The sequence below is a fragment of the Pseudophryne corroboree genome, chromosome 5, assembly GCF_028390025.1.
Source record: "Pseudophryne corroboree isolate aPseCor3 chromosome 5, aPseCor3.hap2, whole genome shotgun sequence".
Classification (NCBI taxonomy): domain Eukaryota; kingdom Metazoa; phylum Chordata; class Amphibia; order Anura; family Myobatrachidae; genus Pseudophryne; species Pseudophryne corroboree.
In genome coordinates, this window is record NC_086448.1 from 463,929,109 (window position 1) to 463,953,795 (window position 24,687).

Sequence of the window (24,687 nt, forward strand, 5' to 3'; positions counted from 1 at the left end):
GGCCATGTGGGGATACGTAACCCTGTCACCTGGTACCACAGGTTCCCCATTAACAATCTTAACATTCTCTCTAGCCTTTATTAAGGTAGGATCCTTTAACTGTTCAGACGCAAACAGATCCTTCTTTACCTCCAGGTCAGGCACGCTTTCAGTTCTAACTACTATGTCTCTGTTCCCGGCAAGAGGGTCCTCACTGGACTCCCCATCTGTCACTTCCCCAGCCAAACTAGCAAAAGGCAAAGGGCCAGAAAGTTCCGAAGACCCACGTACATCCATAAAATCACCGGTATTATCAACTGGCTTTTTACTTCTCACATCTGTTGATAACCGTGATTCCCACAGTTTCCAAAAATGAGGAAAATCCCTCCCTATTATGGCCTCATGCACCAAGGTAGGGACCAGTCCCACTTTAACCATTTCTGACCCACAACAAGTTTCTATATTCACCTCAGCAGTGGCATAATGTTGGGTATCCCCATGTATGCAAGTTACCCCAATAGGTATTTGCTGGACCTTTAAGGGGTTCACTAACCCAGCTTTCACGAGGGTAACTAAACTTCCTGAATCTAGCAAGGCCTCTACCCGGTTACCCTCTAAGAACACATCACACATTTGTTTTTCCAGCTCAGGTGAAGGTACCACAGTACAGGCTAACCTAGCAAAGAAAGACATTCTGCGACATTCAAAGGCAGCATCACATTGCATGGGTTCTTGCATGACTGGGCAATTGGCAACAACATGACCTGGCATACCACATCTAAAACATTTAACCACACGATTATCAACCCGTTTGGGCAACATAGACCGTTCTAGCCCCATTGGCCTGTCTCCAGGGCCAGTGTTTACAGTCTCTCCAGCCTTGCGTTCTCTTAACCGCCCAGCAACGTTTTCCCACGGAACAGTCTTACCAGTCTTTACTGAAGGGCGCTGTCGAGGATCTATGGGTTGCTGGGTGGTCATCAGTAGTTCCTCTGCTGCCAAATACCGCTCTACCATGTCTACTAATTGGTCAGCAGTACCCGGGTTTCCATGGCTCACCCACTTGCGCAGGACCATGGGCAAAGATCTCAAGTAGCGGTCCATGACGACTCTTTCAACCATCTGGGGACCAGTTAATGTCTCTGGCTGTAGCCATTTTTTTGTTAGCTGAATAAGGTCGTGCATCTGAGAGCGCGGAGGCTTCTCCATGGCGTACACCCAACGGTGCACCCGTTGTGCTCGTACTGACAGCGTGACTCCCAGGCGGGTCAGGATCTCAGTCTTTAGTTTATCATAGTCCCGAGCCTCAGCAGGGCTTAAATCAAAGTACGCTTTTTGGGGCTCACCTGACAGAAAAGGTGCCAGCAGACTGGCCCACTGTGCTTTTGGCCAGTTCTCACGCTCTGCAGTCCTTTCAAACGTGGTCAAGTAGGCCTCCACATCGTCAGCCTCTGTCATTTTCTGCAAGAAGTGACTGGCCCGTATAGAACTAGAGCTGGTCGGAGCACTGACAGCCACATCTCCAATCCGGGCTGCAAGGCTCTGCACCACTTCTGTTAAGGCCTCTCTATCCTGACGCTGTTGCCGGTAAAGTTCGTCAATAGCCACCTGCTGCTGTCTCCTATTTTCCTCCATTGCCACCTGCTGCTGTCGGTTGGCCTCCTGCTGAGCCGCTGTAGCTTGCAGCAAGGCTTTAAGCAGATCCTCCATGTCGACAGATTTTTCAGGCGGCTTTGTAGCTGCTTTCACCCAAGACATATATCAAACCCTCAGGGGTGAGTCTCAGTAACTTCACACTGGGCTGTATCTGCATAAACCACCGTTTTCTGCAGGCCTCACAAAGCTGCTGCTTTCACTTATGCGCAGAACGGGGTTGCTCGCATTCTCCACCAAGTTGTAACACTGTAGGGGTGCAAGGCGCCTTTTCCTGGGGAATATGGTAGCACGCAGCAGCTGAGGAACAACACAAGTCCAGTTTCTGGTACAACTGACCCTGGCCAGTTTTATTGAAACAGAAAATAAAACAAACCCCAAAATAAAAATACCTTGCCTGTCCGGCACTAACTAAACATAAGATATTCCTAACTGTCACTAAACAAAACACAGAGTTCTTCAGTACATACTGTATAGCTTACTTGCATCAGAAAGCGTGTCTCTCACACACAGATCCCTCAGCCTTCCCAGGCAGTCTGCCCATACTAATCAGGTTAGCAGCACTATAACACACTTACACAGCTGAAACCCTGATTAGCCCTCTGTGAGGCCAAAGACCCGAACTGGGCCCAATGTCTAGAACTCGCCTTATCTCTCTCTCAGAGCCTTTACCCAGCTTTTACAGCAAACTGAAAAGGTTCAGACAAAACAAAAAGCATTTTTCCTAGAAGTTAACATTTTCTAAAACATGTAAGACAAGAACCTGGGACAAATATACCTGCCCTCAAACACTATCCCAGTGTTCTTGTCACAATATATATATATATACACATTTATATTGAGGGGAAGAGTTGAGGGGGTAGGGGGCCCCCAGAGATATCAGTGTATGGGGCCCCAAGATTTCTGTTGCCGGCCCTGCCTGTAAGGAGGAGGATAGACCAGCAAGATTTATAGGGAGGGTGTCCATTTTTGTTGTGTTTAATTTATTATAGGAGGCCTTGCTGTAGTCATCTAAAATTAAGTGAAGATGTGGAAGAGTAGAAGAGGGATTCGAAATGAATAGAAGAACTTCATCCACAAATAAACATAGTTTATGATGCGCTTCACCAACAACAACCCCTTAAAAATTATCATTGTGGATCTTAACTGCTAGGTGTTCAATAGCTAGAACAAAAATTAGGGGGGATAAGGGGCAGCCCTGCCTAGTTCCATTAGATATTGATAAGACTACCGATAAAAGGAATTAACACGAGTGGCTATGAGCTTTGCATAAAGTTTAATATCGCCATTCAGTAAGGCTATGGGCCAATAATTTTGGCAGTAGGCGGGGTCTTTTCCTGGTTTGGGAAGGGTTACTATTTGTGACTCTAGCATTTCTTTGGGAAGAGTATCTAACATAGAGATTGTATTAAAAAGCTCAGTCAAAGAAGGAGTCAAAGTTTCTCGAAATTATATGTAAAAATTATTAATGAAGACATAAGGGCCTAGGGCCTTACCTTTTGGGCAAAGATTTTATAGCTTCATCAACTTCTAAATTAGTCCAGGAAGCATTCAATGCTTCTAATTGATCATTGGTAAGAGATAGTAAATTTATCTTGTCCAAAAAGGAAGATATAGAGACCTGAGAAGGCTGAAAGTAGAAAGATTTACTCTGTTCTTAACGCCAGAATTATACAGATGGGAGCAAGAAACAGGCGCGCAGGACTCAAACTGCGCTGGGAGTAAGGGGGGAAACGGCACATTCAACAGCTGAAGCACCCCTCTTGCGAAACTCCCACCTTCTTAAAACATCACCGCATGGGCCTGGACGGACAACAAAAGAAGCAACAAGGTACCCAATATAGTGCTTACTGTGGAGATATACACTCCATATGAACTTAGTGCCTTAACCTCTTTAGAACAGTGACTTACATTGTTTTATGTCTAAGCAGCATGCTTTTTACTTTGATAATAGTATGATTCCCACTACTTCATTGTGACAATCTGTCACGTCTGAGGATCCTTGTGGATCCGGATTTTGGGAAGATGATTCTGGTGCACTTGGATCTCTGAATAACAAACGAGCGGAACGGATGAAGGTCTTGCACATTTATTACTTGGAGAAGTTTAACAGGTTTCGCCAAAGACAGTTGAATAGAGATACGACTGAAGGTTAGCGGGTGGCTGAAGATACTGGAACCGTGACCCAGTACTCAAAGGAGAAATTCTGAAGGCTGGTTACTGCGGCGTCCGGAACAGATAGCCAGGTAGGACACAGGAACAGAGTCGGCAGTTAGCGTTAGACTGTATCAGAAGGCTTGGGTACTTTTTGGTAAACAAGAACCTGACACTGGAGACGCTGCGGGAGCACAGAGAACTAGCTTCACAGATACTGTGAAAGACGTTGCACTGGCAAATTCCCTCCTCCAGGCCTTCCGGTCTTATAGCAGCTGCTCAGAGCTAATTGGCCACAGGAAAGTGATAAATAGGCAAAGTGTGGGCAAGACAGGCTTTTTGCCCACATCCAAGATGGCGCAGTCATAACCCGATGCCGGGAACACAGCCCAGCCTGATTACAGAAGCCCTGGCTCCACAGCAGCACCGCTCACCCCGCAGGAGGAACATGCTGCCAGTCTGCAGAGCCGCCATCCAGAGACCTTGCTTGTCCTCCCAGCGCACCCTGCCCGGCGCCAGCAGCCCTCACCTCTGCCAGCTGGACCTCTCCAGAGGGACCGGACAGGTAAGAGCCGGCTCCCCTGCACAGTCTCCCGCCAGACCGTGGAACAACCGTTTTATACATTTGTTCTATTTTGTGGCAGAAATATGCATATTTTTTCTCTCTTTTTATATATGTGCAGAATAAATAGAATATATTTTATGATCTGAATTTAAGCAGTCCTATCACTTATTACATATACATAGTAACGCCAGGGTCACAGTATAATATTGTATTTAGACAGTTGCGGGAGGGGAACTACCACTATAATGCCCCAAAGGCAGCTTATCACTGACACTACATACCGCATTAGAAAGGAAGCGCAAGTTTATTTTTTATTTTAACATCCTATCTGTGTTGTAGTGCCATCTTCTGGAAACTGTGATTCAAAATGTTTATTTTCAAGTGGGTGTTTTTAGTTCTTCTGTATCCTATTAGATATTATTTTGCTTTTTTTAATTTATTTAGATCATACAGGAAAAAATTAGTATGCCAAATATAGAAGAATGCACAAAAATCACTGAAATTGTCAGGAAATGAAAATGGGTTTATTGCCCAATTTTGATTCATAACCATTAGTGCACTGAATTCTTTGTTTATTTTTTTCAGTTGTGTGTTACTAGTGTGCTGTTAGTGTGTTTTTACTGATAATTATTTTGTTCTGAGGGGAAAATGTGGCAATTTTTTTTACTACTGTAACTAAATTTAATATTAGTTCTGTAAATCATTAGTGATGATCTATTCAGATGCAGTTTCCCATCCTAGATCATTTTATTACCGTACACAAAGCAATAAAATTGTACAATTAAAGTTCTCGCTATTAATGTGGCTACTCTAGAACATCAAGCCAGATGGAAGGGGTATGAAAAACAAACAAATACTTTTTAAATGTAATATACAGTCTAATTTTAACATTAAAATAAATAGCTACAGCATTGTTTCACCTGCTTACATTTTCAGTATAAAATGTAATATACCAAAAGGAATTCAAACAAATGCGCTGCCTATGATAAATTCTGCCCACCAATAACACAAGAATCTTCACAAAAATTCCAAGAACTGTATATGTACAAATGAAAGAGTGGTTAACAGTATGGCGGAAAAAATCATATGATGAAATAAGGCAATTGAATGACCTTACAAGAATAAATGATCTGAGAGTTCTGTATCCTCATCCCGCTTTTCTGTATTTCATCCAGAGGAACAAGTTCTTATCTCGGGGCAAGAGAAAAGATCATTGTTAAGAATGCAATAGATGAGGTTAAAAGGTCCAGTATAAGAACACACGGTTTTCACAGGTGTGGTCTATGCACCATGTGTAGAACGGTAAAAGGACCTAGCAAAATTAAGGAATTTCCTGTAAAAACGAAGTCCTATCCGATAAAAGAATTCCTAACTTGCAATACCAAAAGTGTTGTTTATGGCTTAGAATGCAAATGCGGGTTAGTATATATAGGCAAAACAAGCAGAAATCTGAAGGTGAGATTAGCTGAACACACCTACAATATCAAAAAGGGACTAGAAACTCACACAGTGTCTGCCCACTTCAAAATAGTACACAACTCCAGTCCAGGTGCCATTAAAGCCTTTTGGGGTATACAAGGTATTAACTCATCATGGAGAAATAAAGACAAAGAAATTAGATTGGCCAAAGCTGAGATGAGGTGGATATATGCATTAAAATTCTTGGCACCAGGAGGTTTAAATGGAGAATTTGAACTGAAGTGGTTTTATAATTCCTTATAAGTTTTATGTCCTTGATGTTGCTGCTATATTTATTATCAATTTTTATCAGTCTTTTTATCTCACTTATATATGTATTTTTAATTTATATGTTCACCTTCTTTGATTATATTGTCTCTTTCTCTGGCAGGGTCCACAGGTTATCCACAGGATAACAATGGGATTGGCACCAAACGATCAAAAGCTTTCAGGCCTCCCAGGATGCAACGGGCCCGTCCATATATCCCCACCCACTGGCTCAGGCAAATCAGTTTTTTGTTTGGTGCGGCAGGAGCCGGACCATGGTCAGAGGGATGCTGTTCCTTTTAGCATTCCTAAGCTTTCTTATGTTATTTTTTAGTCTTACTAGTTTTTTGAGTGATCTTTCTAAACAGCGTCTTATACGCTTAGAAAGAGTCGCTCCAACAACCCTCCGCCGGGCCGCGCCAGTGCTTACCCACGAGTACAGTTCTGTTTCAGCGGGCGTTTGTGTAGGATATACTAGCAGGTCCAGCAGATGTTACCAGACTGTGGCCGAAGCACGGAGAGAAGATAAGGCATCGATTCCGCTTAGTAGATGGAATACGGACACAGCTGCACTGTAGTGAGAGGAGACTACCAAAAGCTGACGCGGCTGCCACCGTGGGTGCACCAGCGCTAGGCCTTAGGGATCTTAGGCACCAGGAATAGCATGAGGCTGCGATCCCTAGGGTTGATGTCAGCAGGGGGAGTTACATGCTCTCCTGGTCGCCCCTCCTCCCCGGTTCATGACCAGTTTCCGCCGAGTCTCCCTCCATGAACTGTCTCCTAGCTTCCGTCCAAGATGCTACCACGAGGGGACTCAGTCGCAGCATAGGCCGCTGCATCTGTGTTCACTAAGCGCTACCGCAAGGAGACCCGGTCGCAGCAGAGGCGGCTGTGTGACCGGTATGTCTGTGTTCACTATAGGTGCCCGGAGTGACAGTGTACACTAGTAGCGTCTGGATCCACTCAGCGTTTGCTAACGTATTGATCGATCCTGGAAACGAGGGGTGTCTCCCTGTATCCCACTCTACTGAGTACAGGCTATACAGCACTAAATTTCTATCTGCTTTTTTCAGTATGAATAGTTAAGTTAAGTGCCTATTGCATATGAGTCTGTGTACATTTACTATGATTTTCTTCGCATTGCGTCTGAATACGTTAGGTCTGTGTAAAACAGGATTCAGTAATATGTACTCCTACATACTTTAAAATGTGTTTGTAGTTGATAATGTGCTCATATGACTAATATATAACATGTGACTGACTGCTAGTGTGATTGCTGACTTTAATATATGTGTGTCAGTTGTTTCTTCTGATCCTCAGTGCTGGTGCATGGGTAGGGTCAGATTGATATCACTTTAGAAGGTTAAAGTGATTACAGTCACAAATTGTGTAGTACACTGTGAAAGTGCTGATTATTTATCATGTCTAAGAGCGGCAAAAGTGACAAAGGTACACTTACAGTAACACCAACACTCATATCACGTTTGTCTTGCAAAACTGTATTATCTTCTCAGGATCTGGTTCAGGATGGTTTATGTGCAAATTGTTTTGCTTTTCAGCAAAATACAAGGCAGATCCCTGTACAACGTCCGGTACAGATGGATCCACCTTGGGCTATGTTTACACAGACCTTGTCCAGTATAGCTGAATGGGTAATTCCTACAGCTTCTTTACCAGGAATGGGGTACACTATTAAACCATACATGCAGCTCCCTACCTACGATATATAATTTCCCCCAGCAGCTTCTCATGAAACAAGCTGATAAACCGATGGTAAGTAAACCTTCACCTTCAAAGGCTACACAAGATGATTCATCGGAAGATGAAAACTCAATTTACTCCGGTATACGAAGAGGAGGAAGAAGGTCTCAGCTCAGTGGATATAGCTGAATTAATTAGAGTAATGAAGGCCATTCTATCCTTAAAGGATTCAGCAGAGCCTGTGTTAAAAACCAAGGCACCTGTATTTAAACGTCCCAAAATAGTTAAGACTGAGTTTCCAGGGTCAGACCAGCTGACGGAAATCATGGAAGAGGCTTGGGCTACACACAATAAAAAATATAGAATTCCCAAAAAATGGGATTCCAATTATCCTTTTCCAGCAGGGGACTGTTTAAAAAGGGAGGTGGCTCCTAAAGTAGATACGCCTGTGATTCGATTAGTGCGAAAATCTATATTGCCTTTACCGTCAACATCATTAAATGATGTCATGGATAGGAGAGTGGATGGTTTTCTGAAAACCATATTTTCTCTGGGGCAGTCATAAGGCCAGCCATGGCTTCAGCTTGGATGGTAAAGGCAGTGGCTGCCTGGGCTGATGCACTGGAAGAGGATGTTTTCTCAGCTGCTAGAAAACAAACATCCTATATAGCTCATATTAAACAGGCTGCAGTATTCTTGGAAGAAGCGGCATTAGGTATGGGTACTATTGCTTCTAGGGCATCAGCCCCAACAATAGCTGCTCGCAGAGCACTTTGGTTACGTACGTGGAAAGCTGATTCAGAATCTAAGAAGGTTTTGGAATCTTTGCCTTTTGCTGGAAATATTCTTTTTGGTAAAGAATTCACAACTATATTCTGGAGTCAGAAGCAGACTCCAAGATGGTCAAGTTTCCTTCCACATATAACCCCAAACCTAAGGGTCCAGTTTTTTGGCCTTTTCGGTCGCAAGGAAAAGCGAAGGGAAAAATGATCGTAAGCAGCCCCAATACAATAAGTTGGGTAAGTCAAAGAAGCATTGGGTTACCAGAGGGCCAGCTTCCAAACCAGAAGATAAGCCATCAGCCTGATGGTGCAGGCCTCCTCCTAGGGGACCCCAGGGTAGGGGGCCGGCTTCTTCAGTTTGCACAGATCTGGCGGCAGTCTACAACAGATGCCTGGGTGCAAGAAGCGGTATCTCTAGGTTATTTTTTCTCTTTCAAGAAGCATCCTCCTCGAAGGTTCTTCTGCACCAGCCCGTCTCGGGTGGAGGCGAAGGCAAGGGCCTTGCAAGAAGCAGTTCAGAAATTGCTTCAGTCAGGAGTAGTCATTCCAGTACCCCCTGCACAACAGGGACAGAGTTTTTACTCCAACCTGTTTTTTGGTTCAAAAGCCAAGTGGGTCTTTTCGACCCATTCTCAATCTCAAAATGCTAAACAAATACATTTGGGTACCAAGGTTTCACATGGAGACGTTACGCTCCATAGTTTTGGCCTAAAGTGGACAGAACGCCATCTCCCTGCCTTGTCTGCAGTATTCGTTCTGGGAGTCCTAAACTGGAAGCAGACTTTCTCAGTCGACACGCCATTCAGGCAAGCGAATGGGCTCTACACCCGGAGGTCTTTCAGACTCTAGTAGACAAATGGAGACTGCCAGAGATAGATCTCATGGCGTCCCATCTGAACAACAAAGTGCCCGCATACGGGTCAAGAACAAAGGATCCCGCAGCGATCTTTGTGGACGCCTTGTCAGTGAAATGGGACTTTAATCTGGCGTATCTGTTTCCTCCGATCATCCTGTTACCCAGGGTGGTAAGGAAAATAAAGCAAGCAAACGGTGCCATGATTCTAATAGCTCTGGCTTGGCCCAGAAGTCATTGGTACATAGATCTGCAGAGAATGTCAATGGATGCTTCACTTCTGCTCCCTCAATGTCCGAATCTACTAATGCAGGGTCCTTGTTATCACAGACATCTGGATCGACTGTCTTTGACGGCGTGGCTCTTGAAACCTCTATCCTGAAGTTAAGAGGATTCTCACAACGGGTAATTCAAACAATGCTCAGAGCAAGGAAACCCTCCTCAGCTCGTATTTATCTCCGAATATGGCTGGCCTATATTCATTGGTGCAGTGAAAGAAGTATGGACCCTAAATCTTTCAGAGTTTCCAGGGTCTTAGCATTCCTTCAGGCAGGAATGTATAAAGGTTTGAAGGTGGCTTCCTTGAGAGTGCAAGTATCAGCATTGACTGTATGGTTCCAAAAGAAAATTGCCAATTTACAGGATGTGTGTACTTTTTTCCAGGGAATGCTGCGCATTCAACCTCCTTTTGTTCCTCATACAGCACCTTGGGACTTAAGTCTAGTCCTGAAAGCTCTTCAAGTTGCCTCGTTTGAACCACTTAATAAAATGGATCTTAAATGGTTGACAGCTAAAGTTCTCTTTCTACTGACTATGACATCAGCTAGAAGAGTGTCAGATTTAGGAGCGCTGTCATGTCGTTCCCCTTTTCTGCTTTTTTTATCCAGATAAAGCAGTTCTCAGAACTAGGTCTGGGTATCTTCCTAAGGTGGTGTCTAAATTCCACCTTAATGAAGAAATTGTAGTCCCGGCTTTTCAGGTATCGGGACTTTCTGCGGGAGATGCGTCGCTGGACATGGTCCGGGCATTAAGGATCTACATGGATCATGCCAGTGCCATCAGAAAGATAGATTTATTCTCTACGGATTTCACAAGAGAGGATGGCCTGCTACTAAACAGACGCTGGCATGATGGCTTCGAATGACGAGTTCAGAAGCATACTCTCAAGCTGATCTCCCTGTAGCGCATAATGTCTCTGCTCACTCTACTCGTAAGGTAGGACCTTCATGGGCAGCACAACATGGTGCTTCAGCAGAACAGATATGTAAGGCAGACACATGGTCTTCCATTAACACATTTATTAGACATTATACCTTGGATACTTTTGCCTCTCATTACGCTGAATTCGGGCGTAAGGTTCTCCTGTCCAATCAGGAGCGTCCCCACCACTTAATTGCTTTGGGAAATCCCATTGTTATCCTGTGAATAACCTGTGGACCCTGCCGGAGAAATATACGTTATGGTAAGAACTTACCGTTGATAACAGTATTTCTCCTAAGTCCACAGGTTCCACAGGGATCCCACCCTGACTCACCTGATTTGAGGATCTTTCTACTCACTAACTCTTCCTTCTTGTACGGAAGGGTGTGCATGTGTGTTCTTCTCGCCTGATTAGGGCTCTACATGATGCCCCTGCCTAGTGCTTTGGAATACAACTGATTTGCCTGAGCCAGTGGGCGGGGATATATGGACGGGCCCATTGCATCCTGGGAGATCTGAAAGCTTTTGATCGTTTGGTGCCAATCCGCTGGCGCTCCATCATATCCCATTGTTATCCTGTGGAACCTGTGGACGTAGGAGAAATACCGTTATCAACGGTAAGTTCTTACCATAACGTATATTTTATATTTTGATATGTTCTTTATTTATAGTTGTTTTATATGATGGACATTTAAATGGACTTCATCCATAAAAATCCCCTCGGTTATGAGATTGACAGCTCTGCGCTGTCATAAGACATCTGTGGAATCCCTTAACCTCCTCCTGACGTGGATAGCAGTGCAATGCATAATTGCGCACTTCTGGTTCCGGGAACTTGGCGGTGGAACGCATTACGGACTTCCTGCAAAGTGGCGGTGGAACGCACACGCACTTACGCTTCCGGTATAAAGACTTCCAGTCACAAGACGCCGCACTGCAGATGGTGGGAAAAGCAGTGCCACAGGGGGTTTGTTACAAGTAATTGATAAGGATATAAATACCCTGGATATGGACATCACCACTATGCTTCTGATGAAGGACTACAAAGCCCGTAACGCGTTAAGCAAGTGGTGATTCTTTGGACTGAAGGTGGATTTGTCTGGAACATCAAACCCTTTTACACTGGTGGTATCTGGGACGTCCAGTGTTTTTCCTGATGACATCTTGGGAGGGTAACTGATGATATCTGATGCAAGCACCTCACTCCTATCCACAACTGTGTGGTTACATGCTTTTAAACCTTTGTTTAGTGTGAGTGTTCTGTGAGAATAAATTCCTTTGTCCTTTGTGAAAATGGTCTGCACAATGATCTTTTCTCTTGCCCCGAGATAAGAACTTGTTCCTCTGGATGAAATACAGAGAAGCGGGATAAGGATACAGAACACTCAGATTATATATTCTTATAAGGTCATTCGATTGCCTTATTTCATCATATGATGTTTGCGCCATACTGTTAAGTATAAAATGTAAATAAATAGAAAACACTAATTAAACATCTGCTGTTTCCCCTTTAAAAATAAAATCAAAAGAATTTTATTTTCTGTAGTAGTTTACATTTAAATGACAATTAATTAATCAAGCATAGGTGGCCGCAACTTCAAATAATATTGTTGCAATGCTAATGTTTTAAATACTGGAGGGGTCAAGATGCAGCCTTTCAGAAGCAGCCAGATAGTTTTGTTGATAGCATAGCTCCCAACAGTCCCAATTTGTTTACAATAGTCCTGATATGTATGTCTCAATCTCTTGTGGCTGACTTGGATGTCAACTTGTGGGAAATTGGGAGGCATATCCATAATGAGCTGGTGCAGTACACATGCAATGCAGGTGTCATATGCAGTGGGGGCAGGTACCTTTCTTGCTTGCACCAAGCCATGGGTGTTTAAGAAGGATGAAAGGGAGTTTGAGGTGGCACAGTCTTCAGAAGTGCTAAGCCACACCTCATGCCCTGATTTGGACACTGGTAATGATGTCAGGTATGGATAGTCATCATCCTCCTCATTGTGCATCATTGCATTAGCACTCTAAAGGTGTACCTATGGCTGTGTCCATGTTTTTGCTAAAATGACATTGCATCTGCTTACGTACAGTATGTTTATGCTTTCCAGCTCCTTACTGCTCTGCTACACTTGTCTAGGTGTACAGAGATGCAAGTGAGCAATTACACTGTGACAGACAGTAACACACAAATATCGGTTAGCACAAATGTCAACAAAGGCTTGAGAGATGAACTTCTTTAGTTTGTCCACTGTGAGAGGCTTTCACTGAAATACCTTATCCTTTGCTACGCCCCAAAAGAATAAGTACATTGGTGTGAGGTTGGGTGAACGTGGTGGCCATTCAATGCTGCCATGTCGCCCGATCCAACGCTGTGGGAAGGTGTTGTCATGGTATTCCCGTTCATCCAAAACAAAATGAGGAGGAGCCCCATCTTGCTGTAAAAACAGTACGGCAATGTCAGCCCTGGTCACCACCACATTGCTCAGTATGTTTAGGTAATAGTGGATTCCAAAAAAAAAAAAAAATGCCCCAGGATACCATTGCAGGACAGTAAACCACACACAGTGACGCCTGGCTGGTTCAGTCGAGTTTTCATAGTGACATGAGGATTTGCATCTGTCCAATACACACAATTATGCCTGTTCACGTGGCCTGACAACTTGAAACAGGCTTCATCTGACCAGATGATCTTATCAAGAAGGTCTGGTTGGTGAAAAATTTGGTTTAAAAAAAAAAAAGAATAATGAAAGATCGTTACTGTATACATACTGTATACATACTTTTGGACCACCCTGTATATGAACATAATGCATACGCATTTCTTGCAAATATATGCAAATATATGTAATGGAAATGTATATTTTAGCTCTAACTGAGTCATATTGTCCAACAGTTCCTCTTGTGTGTAAATTATAATTTCAGAATAGTGAAGTACTTAAGCAGTTATCTATTAAGCAGTGAAAAGATTGGAGAAGTGGGCCAGTGGAGAAGCTGCCTATAGTAACCAATCAGCTTCTTAGAATGTACTTGATACAGTATATGCTAAGCGCTGATTGGTTGCTATGAACAACTTCTCCAATGGTCCACTTCTCCACTCTTTTCAATGCTTGATAAATCAAATGTTAAGTTTTAACTAATCAGATTCTTTCTTTCATTGACTTTGATGAGAAAGATTATATCTAATTGCGTATTGGTTCCTGTGGTTAATACAGATTTTGTCCTTAGATGCAGATTTAGCAGGTACTGTAGCTCTTGTCTGTTACATAATGAAACAATGATGTTTTCTTAACCTAGATAGTTGCATAAAAACTGTTTCTCTAACGTCCTAAGTGGATGCTGGGGACTCCGTAAGGACCATGGGGAATAGCGGCTCCGCAGGAGACTGGGCACAAAAGTAAAAGCTTTAGGACTACCTGGTGTGCACTGGCTCCTCCCCCTATGACCCTCCTCCAAGCCTCAGTTAGATTTTTGTGCCCGAACGAGAAGGGTGCACACTAGGTGGCTCTCCTGAGCTGCTTAGAGAAAAGTTTAGTTTTAGGTTTTTTATTTTCAGTGAGACCTGCTGGCAACAGGCTCACTGCACCGAGGGACTAAGGGGAGAAGAAGCGAACTCACCTGCATGCAGAGTGGATTGGGCTTCTTAGGCTACTGGACATTAGCTCCAGAGGGACGATCACAGGCCCAGCCATGGATGGGTCCCAGAGCCGCGCCGCCGGCCCCCTTACAGAGCCAGAAGACTGAAGAGGTCCGGAAAATCGGCGGCAGAAGACGTCCTGTCTTCAATAAGGTAGCGCACAGCACCGCAGCTGTGCGCCATTGCTCTCAGCACACTTCACACTCCGGTCACTGAGGGTGCAGGGCGCTGGGGGGGGGGCGCCCTGAGACGCAATAAAAACACCTTAGATGGCTAAAAATTCATCACATATAGCTCCTGGGCAATATGGATGCATTTAACCCCTGCCAGAATTCACAGAAAAACGGGAGATAAGGCCGCCGAGAAGGGGGCGGAGCCTATCTCCTCAGCACACTGGCGCCATTTTCCCTCACAGCTCCGTTGGAGGGAAGCTCCCTGGCTCTCCCCTGCAGTCACTACACTACAGAAAGGGTTAAAAAAGAGAGGGGGGCACTAATTAGGTGCAGTATTAAAGATACAGCAGCTATAAGGGGAAAAACACTTATATAAGGTTATCCCTGTATATATATAGCGCTCTGGTGTGTGCTGGCAAACTCTCCCTCTGTCTCCCCAAAGGGCTAGTGGGGTCCTGTCCTCTATCAGAGCATTCCCTGTGTGTGTGCTGTGTGTCGGTACGTTTGTGTCGACAGGTATGAGGAGAAAAATGATGTGGAGACGGAGCAGATTGCCTGTAATAGTGATGTCACCCCCTAGGGGGTCGACACCTGAGTGGATGAACTGTTGGAAGGAATTACGTGACAGTGTCAGCTCTGTATAAAAGACAGTGGTTGACATGAGACAGCCGGCTACTCAGCTTGTGCCTGTCCAGACGTCTCATAGGCCGTCAGGGGCTCTAAAGCGCCCGTTACCTCAGATGGCAGATATAGACGCCGACACGGATACTGACTCCAGTGTCGACGGTGAAGAGACAAATGTGACTTCCAGTAGGGCCACACGTTACATGATTGAGGCAATGAAAAATGTTTTACACATTTCTGATAATACGAGTACCACCAAAAAGGGGTATTATTTTCGGTGAGGAAAAACTACCTGTAGTTTTCCTGAATCTGAGAAATTAAATGAGGTGTGTGATGATGCGTGGGTTTCCCCCGATAACAACTGATAATTTCTAAAATGTTATTGGCATTATATCCTTTCCCGCCAGAGGTTAGGGTGTGTTGGGAAACATCCCCTAGGGTGGATAAAGCGCTCACACGCTTGTAAGAACAAGGGCTCTACCCTCTCCTGAGATGGCCGCCCTTAAGGATCCTGCTGATAGAAAGCAGGAGGGTATCCTAAAATGTATTTACACACATACTGGTGTTATACTGCGACCAGCAATCGCCTCAGCCTGGATGTGCAGTGCTGGGTTGGTGTGGTCGGATTCCCTGACTGAAAATATTGATACCCTAGATAGGGACAGTATATTATTGCCTATAGAACATTTAAAAGATGCATTTCTATATATGCGTGATGCACAGCGGAATATTTGCCGACTGGCATCAAGTCTAAGTGCGTTGTCCATTTCTGCCAGTAGAGGGTTATGGACACGACAGTGGTCAGGTGATGCGAATTCCAAACGGCATTTGGAAGTATTGCCTTATTAAAGGGAGGAGTTATTTGGGGTCGGTCTTTCAGACCTGGTGGCCACGGCAACAGCTGGGAAATCCACGTTTGTACCCCAGGTCGCCTCTCAACATAAGAAGATGCCGTATTATCAGGCGCAGTCTTTTCGTGGGCAAGCAGGCAAAAGGTTCCTCATTTCTGCCCCGTGACAGAGGGAGAGGAAAAAGGCTGCAGAAATCAGCCAGTTCCCAGGAACAGAAGCCCTCTCCCGCCTCTGCCAAGCCCTCAGTATGACGCTGGGGCTTTACAAGCAGAATCAGGCACGGTGGGGGCCCGTCTCAATGAATTTCAGCGCGCAGTGGGCTCACTCGCAAGTAGACCCCTGGATCCTTCAAGGGATATCTCAGGGGTACAAATTGGAATTCGAGACGTCTCCCCCTCGCCGTTTCCTAAAGTCGGCTTTACCGATGTCTCCCTCTGACAGGGAGGCAGTTTTGGAAGCCATTCACAAGCTGTATTCCCAGCAGGTGATAATCAAGGTACCCCTCCTGCAACAGGGAACGGGGTATTATTCCACACTGTGGTGGTACCGAAGCCGGACGGCTCGGTGAGACCGATTCTAAATCTAAAATCTTGAACACTTACATACGGAGGTTCAAATTCAAGATTCAGTCACTCAGAGCAGTGATTGCGAACCTGGAAGAAGGGGACTACATGATGTCTCGGGACATCAAGGATGCTTACCTTCATGTCCCAATTTACCTTTCTCGCCAAGGGTACCTCAGGTTTGTGGTACAGAACTGTCACTATCAGTTCAGACGCTGCCGTATGGATGGTCCACGGCACCCCGGGTCTTTACCAAGGTAATGGCCGAAATGATGATACTCCTTCGAAGGAAGGGAATTTTAGTTATCCCTTACTTGGACGATTCCCTGATAAGGGTAAGATCCAGGGAACAGTTGGAGGTCCGTGTAGCACTATCTCAGGTAGTGTTGCGGCAGCACGATTGGATTCTCAATATTCCAAAATCGCAGCTGATTCCGACGACTCGTCTTCTGTTCCTAGGGGATGATCCTGGACACAGTCCAGAAAAAGGTGTTTCTCCCGGAGGAGAAAGTCAGGGAGTTATCCGAGCTGTCGGGAACCTCCTATAAACGAGCCAAGTCTCAGTACATCAATGAAAGGGTTCTGGGAAAAATGGTGGCTTCCTACGAAGCAATCCCATTCGGCAGATTCCACGCAAGAACTTTCCAGTGGGACCTGCTGGACAAATGGTCCGGGTCGCATCTTCAGATGCATCAGCGGATAACCCTGTCACCAAGGACAAGGGTGTCTCTCCTGTGGTGGTTGCAGTGTGCTCATCTTCTAGAGGGCCGCAGATTCGGCATTCAGGACTGGGTCCTGGTGACCACGGATGCCAGCCTGCGAGGCTGGGGGGGCAGTCACACAGGGAAGGAATTTCCAGGGCTTATGGTCAAGCCTGGAGACATCACTTCACATAAATATCCTGAAGCTAAGGGCCATTTACAATGCTCTAAGCTTAGCAAGACCTCTGCTTCAAGGTCAGCCGGGGTTGATCCAGTCGGACAACGTCACGGCAGTCACCCACGTAAACAGACAGGGTGGCACAAGAAGCAGGAGGGCAATGGCAGAAGCTGCAAGGATTCTTCGCTGGGCGGAAAATCATGTGATAGCACTGTCAGCAGTATTCATTCCGGGAGTGGACAACTGGGAAGCAGACTTCCTCAGCAGATACGACCTCCACCCGGGAGAGTGGGGACTTCACCCAGAAGTCTTCCACATGATTATAAACCGTTGGGAAAAACTCGACAGGTATTGCGCCAGGTCAAGGGACCCTCAGGCAATAGCTGTAGACGCTCTGGTAACACCATGGGTGTACCAGTCAGTGTATGTGTTCCCTCCTCTGCCATCTCATACCCAAGGTACTGAGAATTATAAGATGGAGAGGAGTAAGCACTGTATTAGTGGCTCCGGATTGGCCAAGAAGGACTTGGTAACCGGAACTTCAAGAGATGCTCACGGAGGATCGGTGGCCTCTACCTCTAAGAAGGGATCTGCTCCAGCAAGGACCCTGTCTGTTCCAAGACTTACCGCGACTGCGTTTGACGGCATGGCGGTTGAACGCCGGATCCTGAAGGAAAAAGGCATTCCGGATGAAGTCATCCCTATCCTGATCAAAGCCAGGAAGGATGTAACCGAAAAACATTATCACCGCATTTGGCAAAAATATGTTGCGTGGTGCGAGGCCAGTAAGGCCCGACGGAGGAAATTCAAATGGGTCGATTACTACATTTCCTGCAAACAGGAGTGTCTATGGGCCTGAAATTGGGGTCCATTAAGGTTCAAATTTCGGCCCTGTCCATTTTCTTCCAAAAAAAGAACTAGCTTCAGTCCCTGAAGTTCAGACGTTTGTAAAAGGGGTACTGCATATACAGCCTCCTTTTGTGCCTCCAGTGGCACCTTGGGATCTCAATGTAGTTTTTTGGGTTCCAAAAGTCACATTGGTTTGAACCACTTAAATCTGTGGAGTTAAAATATCTCACATGGAAAGTGGTCATGCTGTTGGCCCTGGCCTGTGCCAGGCGCGCGTCAGAATTGGGGGCTTTATCCTGTAAAAGCCCTTATCTGATTTTCCATTCGGACAGGGCGGAATTGAGGACTCGTCCTCAGTTTCTCCCTAAGGTGGTTTCAGCGTTTCACCTGAACCAACCTATGGTGGTGCCTGCGGCTACTAGGGACTTGGAGGACTCCAAGTTGCTAGACGTTGTCAGGGCCCTGAAAATATATGTTTCCAGGACGGCTGGAGTCAGAAAATCTGACTCGCTGTTTATCCTGTATGCACCCAACAAGCTGGGTGCTCCTGCTTCTAAGCAGACTATTGCTCGCTGGATTTGTAGTACAATTCAGCTTGCACATTCTGTGGCAGGCCTGCCACAGCCAAAATCTGTAAATGCCCATTCCACAAGGAAGGTGGGCTCATCTTGGGCGGCTGCCCGAGGGGTCTCGGCTTTACAACTTTGCCGAGCAGCTACTTGGTCAGGGGCAAACACGTTTGCTAAATTCTACAAATTTGATACCCTGGCTGAGGAGGACCTGGAGTTCTCTCATTCGGTGCTGCAGAGTCATCCGCACTCTCCCGCCCGTTTGGGAGCTTTGGTATAATCCCCATGGTCCTTACGGAGTCCCCAGCATCCACTTAGGACGTTAGAGAAAATAAGAATTTACTTACCGATAATTCTATTTCTCATAGTCCGTAGTGGATGCTGGGCGCCCATCCCAAGTGCGGATTGTCTGCAATACTTGTACATAGTTATTGTTACAAAAATCGGGTTATTATTGTTGTGAGCCATCTTTTCAGAGGCTCCTCTGTTATCATGCTGTTAACTGGGTTCAGATCACAGGTTGTACGGTGTGTTTGGTGTGGCTGGTATGAGTCTTACCCGGGATTCAATATCCTTCCTTATTGTGTACGCTCCGGGCACAGTATCCTAACTGAGGCTTGGAGGAGGGTCATAGGGGGAGGAGCCAGTGCACACCAGGTAGTCCTAAAGCTTTTACTTTTGTGCCCAGTCTCCTGCGGAGCCGCTATTCCCCATGGTCCTTACGGAGTCCCCAGCATCCACTACGGACTATGAGAAATAGAATTATCGGTAAGTAAATTTTTATTTTTATAATGTTTATTTTTTGTATTGGTAATGGTTCCTGTGGTTAATACAGATTTTGTCCTTAGATGCAGATTTAGCAGGTACTGTAGCTCTTGTCTGTTACATAATGAAACAATGATGTTTTCTTAACCTAGATAGTTGCATAAAAACTGTTTTATAATGTTTATTTTTAATGAACAAATAATCTAATTGATAAACTATTCTTTGTGTTTTAGTGGCAGCGCATTACGGTGACGCTGGTGGAAAAGGTTCAAATGATTGCTGTAATCCTTGGATCATTATTCCTAGTATCTAGTGTGACATGGCTTCTGTGGTCAGCACTTAGCCCTTTGGCAGTATGGCAAAGAAGGGACATCCTGTTTCAAATATGCTACGGCATGTATGGCTTCATGGATCTTGTGTGTATAGGTAAGTTTTACAAATTATTTTTTTTAATGGGCAATTATGGGGAACTTGATTTGTTCATGCAAATATAGCATCCAGTGTATCTCGTTAGTTTCCATTTTGATTACAATGCTAACTTTAGCATACTGTATTAAATAAATGTACACATAAGGGCCGATGCAGTGTTGCACATTAGTCTTTTTTGCAGAGGGATATGGTGTGTCTATTGTGTGTCTTCACACTGAGCGTGGATGCATATATCTATTGGCAATTTATTTTCGTGCGCAACTCAGGTGCATATCCACTTGCATCTGGAGGGGCGTAACTGGTTGGTTGTGAACGATCACATGTATACTTAATTTAGTAATGGCAATGTTAAGGGTGTGTAGACAGATTTGCGTGCATTGCCAAGTTGTGTATGTTTTCGGATGGATCTCGAGCACCAAAGATGGTTTAAATACATCTCCGATGTTTGTGGGACTGCACGCAGTGCCTCCAAGCCGCAGCATAATTGATGTGCAGCGGCCTTTTATATGCCTGCTTTTATAGAAAAAGGGGGCGTGTCAGCAGTGCAGTCTTTCAGGCGCATGTGCAGAAGGGAGCAAAGACTCTGGCACAGTGCTAGTCTCTTTGCTAGCTCCTTTAATGAACCAAGTTTCTGAGCATATCACACATCAGTATAGGGAGGGGGCGCCACAAAGGCAGGTGCAGTGACAAATTGATCAGTCCACCTTTTTGGGTGCTTTGGAGACTACCAGTGACCCTCATAGAGCCCTGACAGTCAGCAATTATCTTGACCCAGTGGGGGACTTGGTTTGTGGACCCAGGAGGCCCATCCTGAGTCCCTGTGGGATGCGGCCTGTCTGGCCTTAGGGAGCTTGGGGGTAAATTTACATTTGGATCCGGCACAGTGATCTATCGATGACGGAGACCCAAGATTGCAGTCTCCTCACCCCCTCCCTGGAAATATGCAACCACACACTACCGCTCACAGTGATATGCTGAGATTGGTTCCTGCTTGCTGATGCGGCTGTGTGTGTGACAGGGCTGTAGGGTGAGTCACTGTCCCTCTCCACCCTACCCAACTGCTCTCTTTTCACTTCGGAGACTCCTGAGCCTCCTCCATACCTGGCTCTACATAGACCCATTGTACCAAAAGCTTCACTGGTTCCTCTGTTGCCCTGGTGAGTACCTCCATGGCCTCTCCTACATAAATACAACCCAGCTGATCTTATGTACTCTATCCTAGAGGAGGACACTGAGGTTGTTGATATACATAAGGCTTTGATCCCTGAGCCTTGAACACAATTATGCCTCACTAACCCATTTATTACTGTGCCAGACATTGAATGTCTTCTTTAATTTTCCCAATGTTAAAATACAATTCTGATACATCAGCTCCATCTAGTGTCCGCACTTAGCTTTATGCATACTTATTCTTCTGCTTTTGCTTTATCCTAGTTTGTGACTTTCATATTGTCAGGCCTCCTATGCTGATTGTTTATTATCAATGCATTATATGGGGTGTGGGCTGAATAGTCTTACATGAATCCAACTATGTTGCTGCCTGCTCTGTGAAGACTGTTTAGTACATGGCCAATGGGAGTCTTGGCTCAACACTAGCCCTTTGATGTAACATGCACACATTCACATCCAACCAACCTGACCGTTTACTGCTCTTATCCGCCTCAATATGATCATGAATAAAATATCTGCTCAGAAAGATGACAACTCTCATCCCAGGGAATCTTTGTCTGAGTTTGACATGAGGTTTTTTCTTCAACCTACCCCTACTAGACAAAGTCAGGATTTGGATGCTTCAGGCTCTTCTTTTACTAATTTTCCGAGATCGTTTTCTATGGTAGACCTTGTTCTCCCTCACTCTTCAAACCTTGACAGCAAAATGAAAGAAATCTTGACCTACATTAAGACACTGCCTACCAAACAAGAATTGCAGTACACCATTAGACAGGAGATGGCTTCTGTTAAGCATGACCTTCCCCAGCTCTCAGACTGCCTTACTACCTTGAAGGAGAGTCAAGACACTTCTGTCCTTTTTTACGTTCACTGAAGGATATCATCTCCACCCAATCTGCTGAGCTTCACATTCTGAAATCCATTATGACTGACCTTGATAATAGGGGCCGACGAAACAACATTCACATTACAGTCCTTTCAGAGGACATCCCACACTAAGGCCTGATAGATGCTTTAACAAAGATTTTCAATTAACTTCTGGGTAATGAACCAAATGATACGATAACCTTTGACAGAGCGCATCGAACCCTCAGGCCCCATTTTATTGTTTACAATATATCTCACAAAAGGAAGAGATCATGCATAAAGACAATCGGATGGTGTTTATTTCAATGGGGACATTATTTATATCTAACAGGATTTATTTTGGAATACGCTTCAACAACGTAAAGCTTTGAAACCATTGAAAGATGAATTATGTAAACGTCAGCTGGAATACCACTGTGGTTTTCCTATTTATCTTTATCCTCTTCTGGCAAATTGCACTCTTTACATACCCCATGTGACCTCACCTCCTTTTCTTCAGCCTTGGGCTTGTCAAAGATTTACATGCCTAACTGGAAGGCCCCTCTGATTCAGCTGGAACTGCCTCAATGCCTGGAGAACCCTGCCTCCTGGCAAAAGGTGCAATGCTCCAGGAAGAGGCCACACAGTCCACCTAACCTCTCCACTTTGGAAAGTACCTGATGGCAATGGTGAAAATTATACTTACCTGCCTTTTTCTTCCTTCCTTTTGATGTTCTGCCTGTATGTCTTTAATTATTACCCTTTGCCATTGATAGCTCACCTTTCTTATTGGGATGTTTGCTCTCTCGTTCAATTGTAATTTGGCTGGATGTTATTTTCCTAGTTTTTTTAATATTTCTATATCCTTATTTCTACCATCTTTATATATAAGATGTTCTCATATTTGTTTGCTCCTTTTAGGGGCTCTGAGGGTTATTCAGAGTTGTTAGCAAACTAAACAAGTTAGCAATTGGGGCAGATGTAGATGAGAGATTTAGATTTGGGTGGGTTTTAGGGCAATTCTCCGTGATGTAAGGGACAACAGATTCAAATGACATACTTCTCCAAAATACCAAGATTTTAGTGGGTTTTAAGTTATAGGGTAAGGCAGTGGTTACCAAACTTTTTTGAATCACGGCACCCTAGAATATCATTATTTTTTTCACGGCACCCCTTGGCCAAAAGTTTCTTATTTACAAATATAGAAAGATATTGGAGGATATTCAATTGTTTGAAAAGTCAGTTGGGAGTCTGTTTTTTCCTATCTAATAGACACGACAAAACAGACACCCAACCGACTTTTCAAACACTTGAATTTCTCCCATTAAATTAATTAAATTGTGTTTATATGTCATTCTTAGGTTCAATTGTGTGGTAAGTTGCAAGATTTGCTTCTGTTTGGCCACATATTTTATGATTGGCAGCCACCAGCACTGGTTTTGCCTCTTACATTGACCATAAATAATTTGAATTGGTCCTGGGCCACCAATACAAGGCACCCCTGGAAGTGTTTCGGGGAAATCAATTTAACATAGCATTTCATATGCAGATACAGTCATAGTAACACACAGAATATAGGCATTCTGCATATCATTTTAATCCTCAGAAGCTGCTTGTGCATTCTAGCCACATAAGACGCATTTCCATTATAAAAAAGGCACCCGATGTTAGCAGAGCTGCCAGCTGACTCACACCTACTATAGGGGGGGAACGGCCCAACCTCTTGAAGAGTTAATGGTCCTGTTCCCCGCTGACAGGACACTAGCTCCTGAGGGAACTATTTGCACACCCCACCACGGCAAGCGTACATTCCCACAGCGCGCCGCCACCCGTAACAGAGCCAGAAGAAAGAAGAGTGGTGCCATTATGGCGGCATGGAGGTACAGAGACGCACAGCTTCTATGGGGGCAGCGGAGTCTCCAGACTCAGTACACAGTGCGGATGCTATGCTTCTGAGGGAGCGAACTGAGTCTAAGTACACTACGGGTGTACACAGTACCCAGACTGGCATTACAGACTTAAAAGACGACTGAGTCCATTTTAAGCACTAAAAATGACCTTAGCCAGTATAAAAAAGCAGGAAGACCGTGCCATTGAAGGGGTGGGGCTTCACAATGAGCGGATCCAGCAGCTCACCAGCGCCATTTTCCCGCTGCAGTAGACACAGACGCTGACTGACAGGGACGCGCAGCTCCTCCGGAGAGACTCCATATTACCTCAGTGATACCAGGGGGTCATAGCAGGGGGGAGCGCTTTCTAGTGTACTAAGTCCCCAATCTGGGTAATTAATCTGCGACCCAGCTAAGCTTGGCATTAGCAGTAAGGGCACTGTATGCTGGCTCCAGGCTATCTCTGTGTCTCTCTTCAGGGGCTCTTTGCGGGTTAATTGTGCATTTAACCTTTTCCTCTGTGTGTGTGTGTGTGTGTGTGTGTGTGTGTGTGTGTGTGTGTGTGTGTGTGTGCTGTCACTGTCACAGTATGTCAGACAAAGAGTGTATTTCATGTAAGGCACAGTGTTCCTCTTCCCCTACACTCTGTATAGTGTATTCTGTGCAGTGTACCTTCCCAGGCTAGCGGGGCAGAGCCAGCTTGGCTGGATTCCATTAGGGGAATGATTTCCTATATTTCTACTAAATTATCCCACAATGAGACAGAGACGCAATATTTAAGACAATTGATGACTGAGTTTATGAACAGAGACTCAGTCTCCTACCATTTGTCTG

General features: G+C 44.9%; 1 protein-coding gene across 1 annotated transcript in view; it reads left to right on the forward strand.

Moving 5' to 3' along the window:
- MARCHF11 (membrane associated ring-CH-type finger 11) overlaps nucleotides 1–24,687 on the forward strand; it is a 313,378-nt gene that overhangs the window by 218,541 nt on the left and 70,150 nt on the right. The window contains exon 4 of the mRNA XM_063922952.1: nucleotides 19,753–19,945. Within this exon, the coding sequence (XP_063779022.1) occupies nucleotides 19,753–19,945 (193 nt within the window). The remainder of the gene's footprint in view (nucleotides 1–19,752; nucleotides 19,946–24,687) is intronic.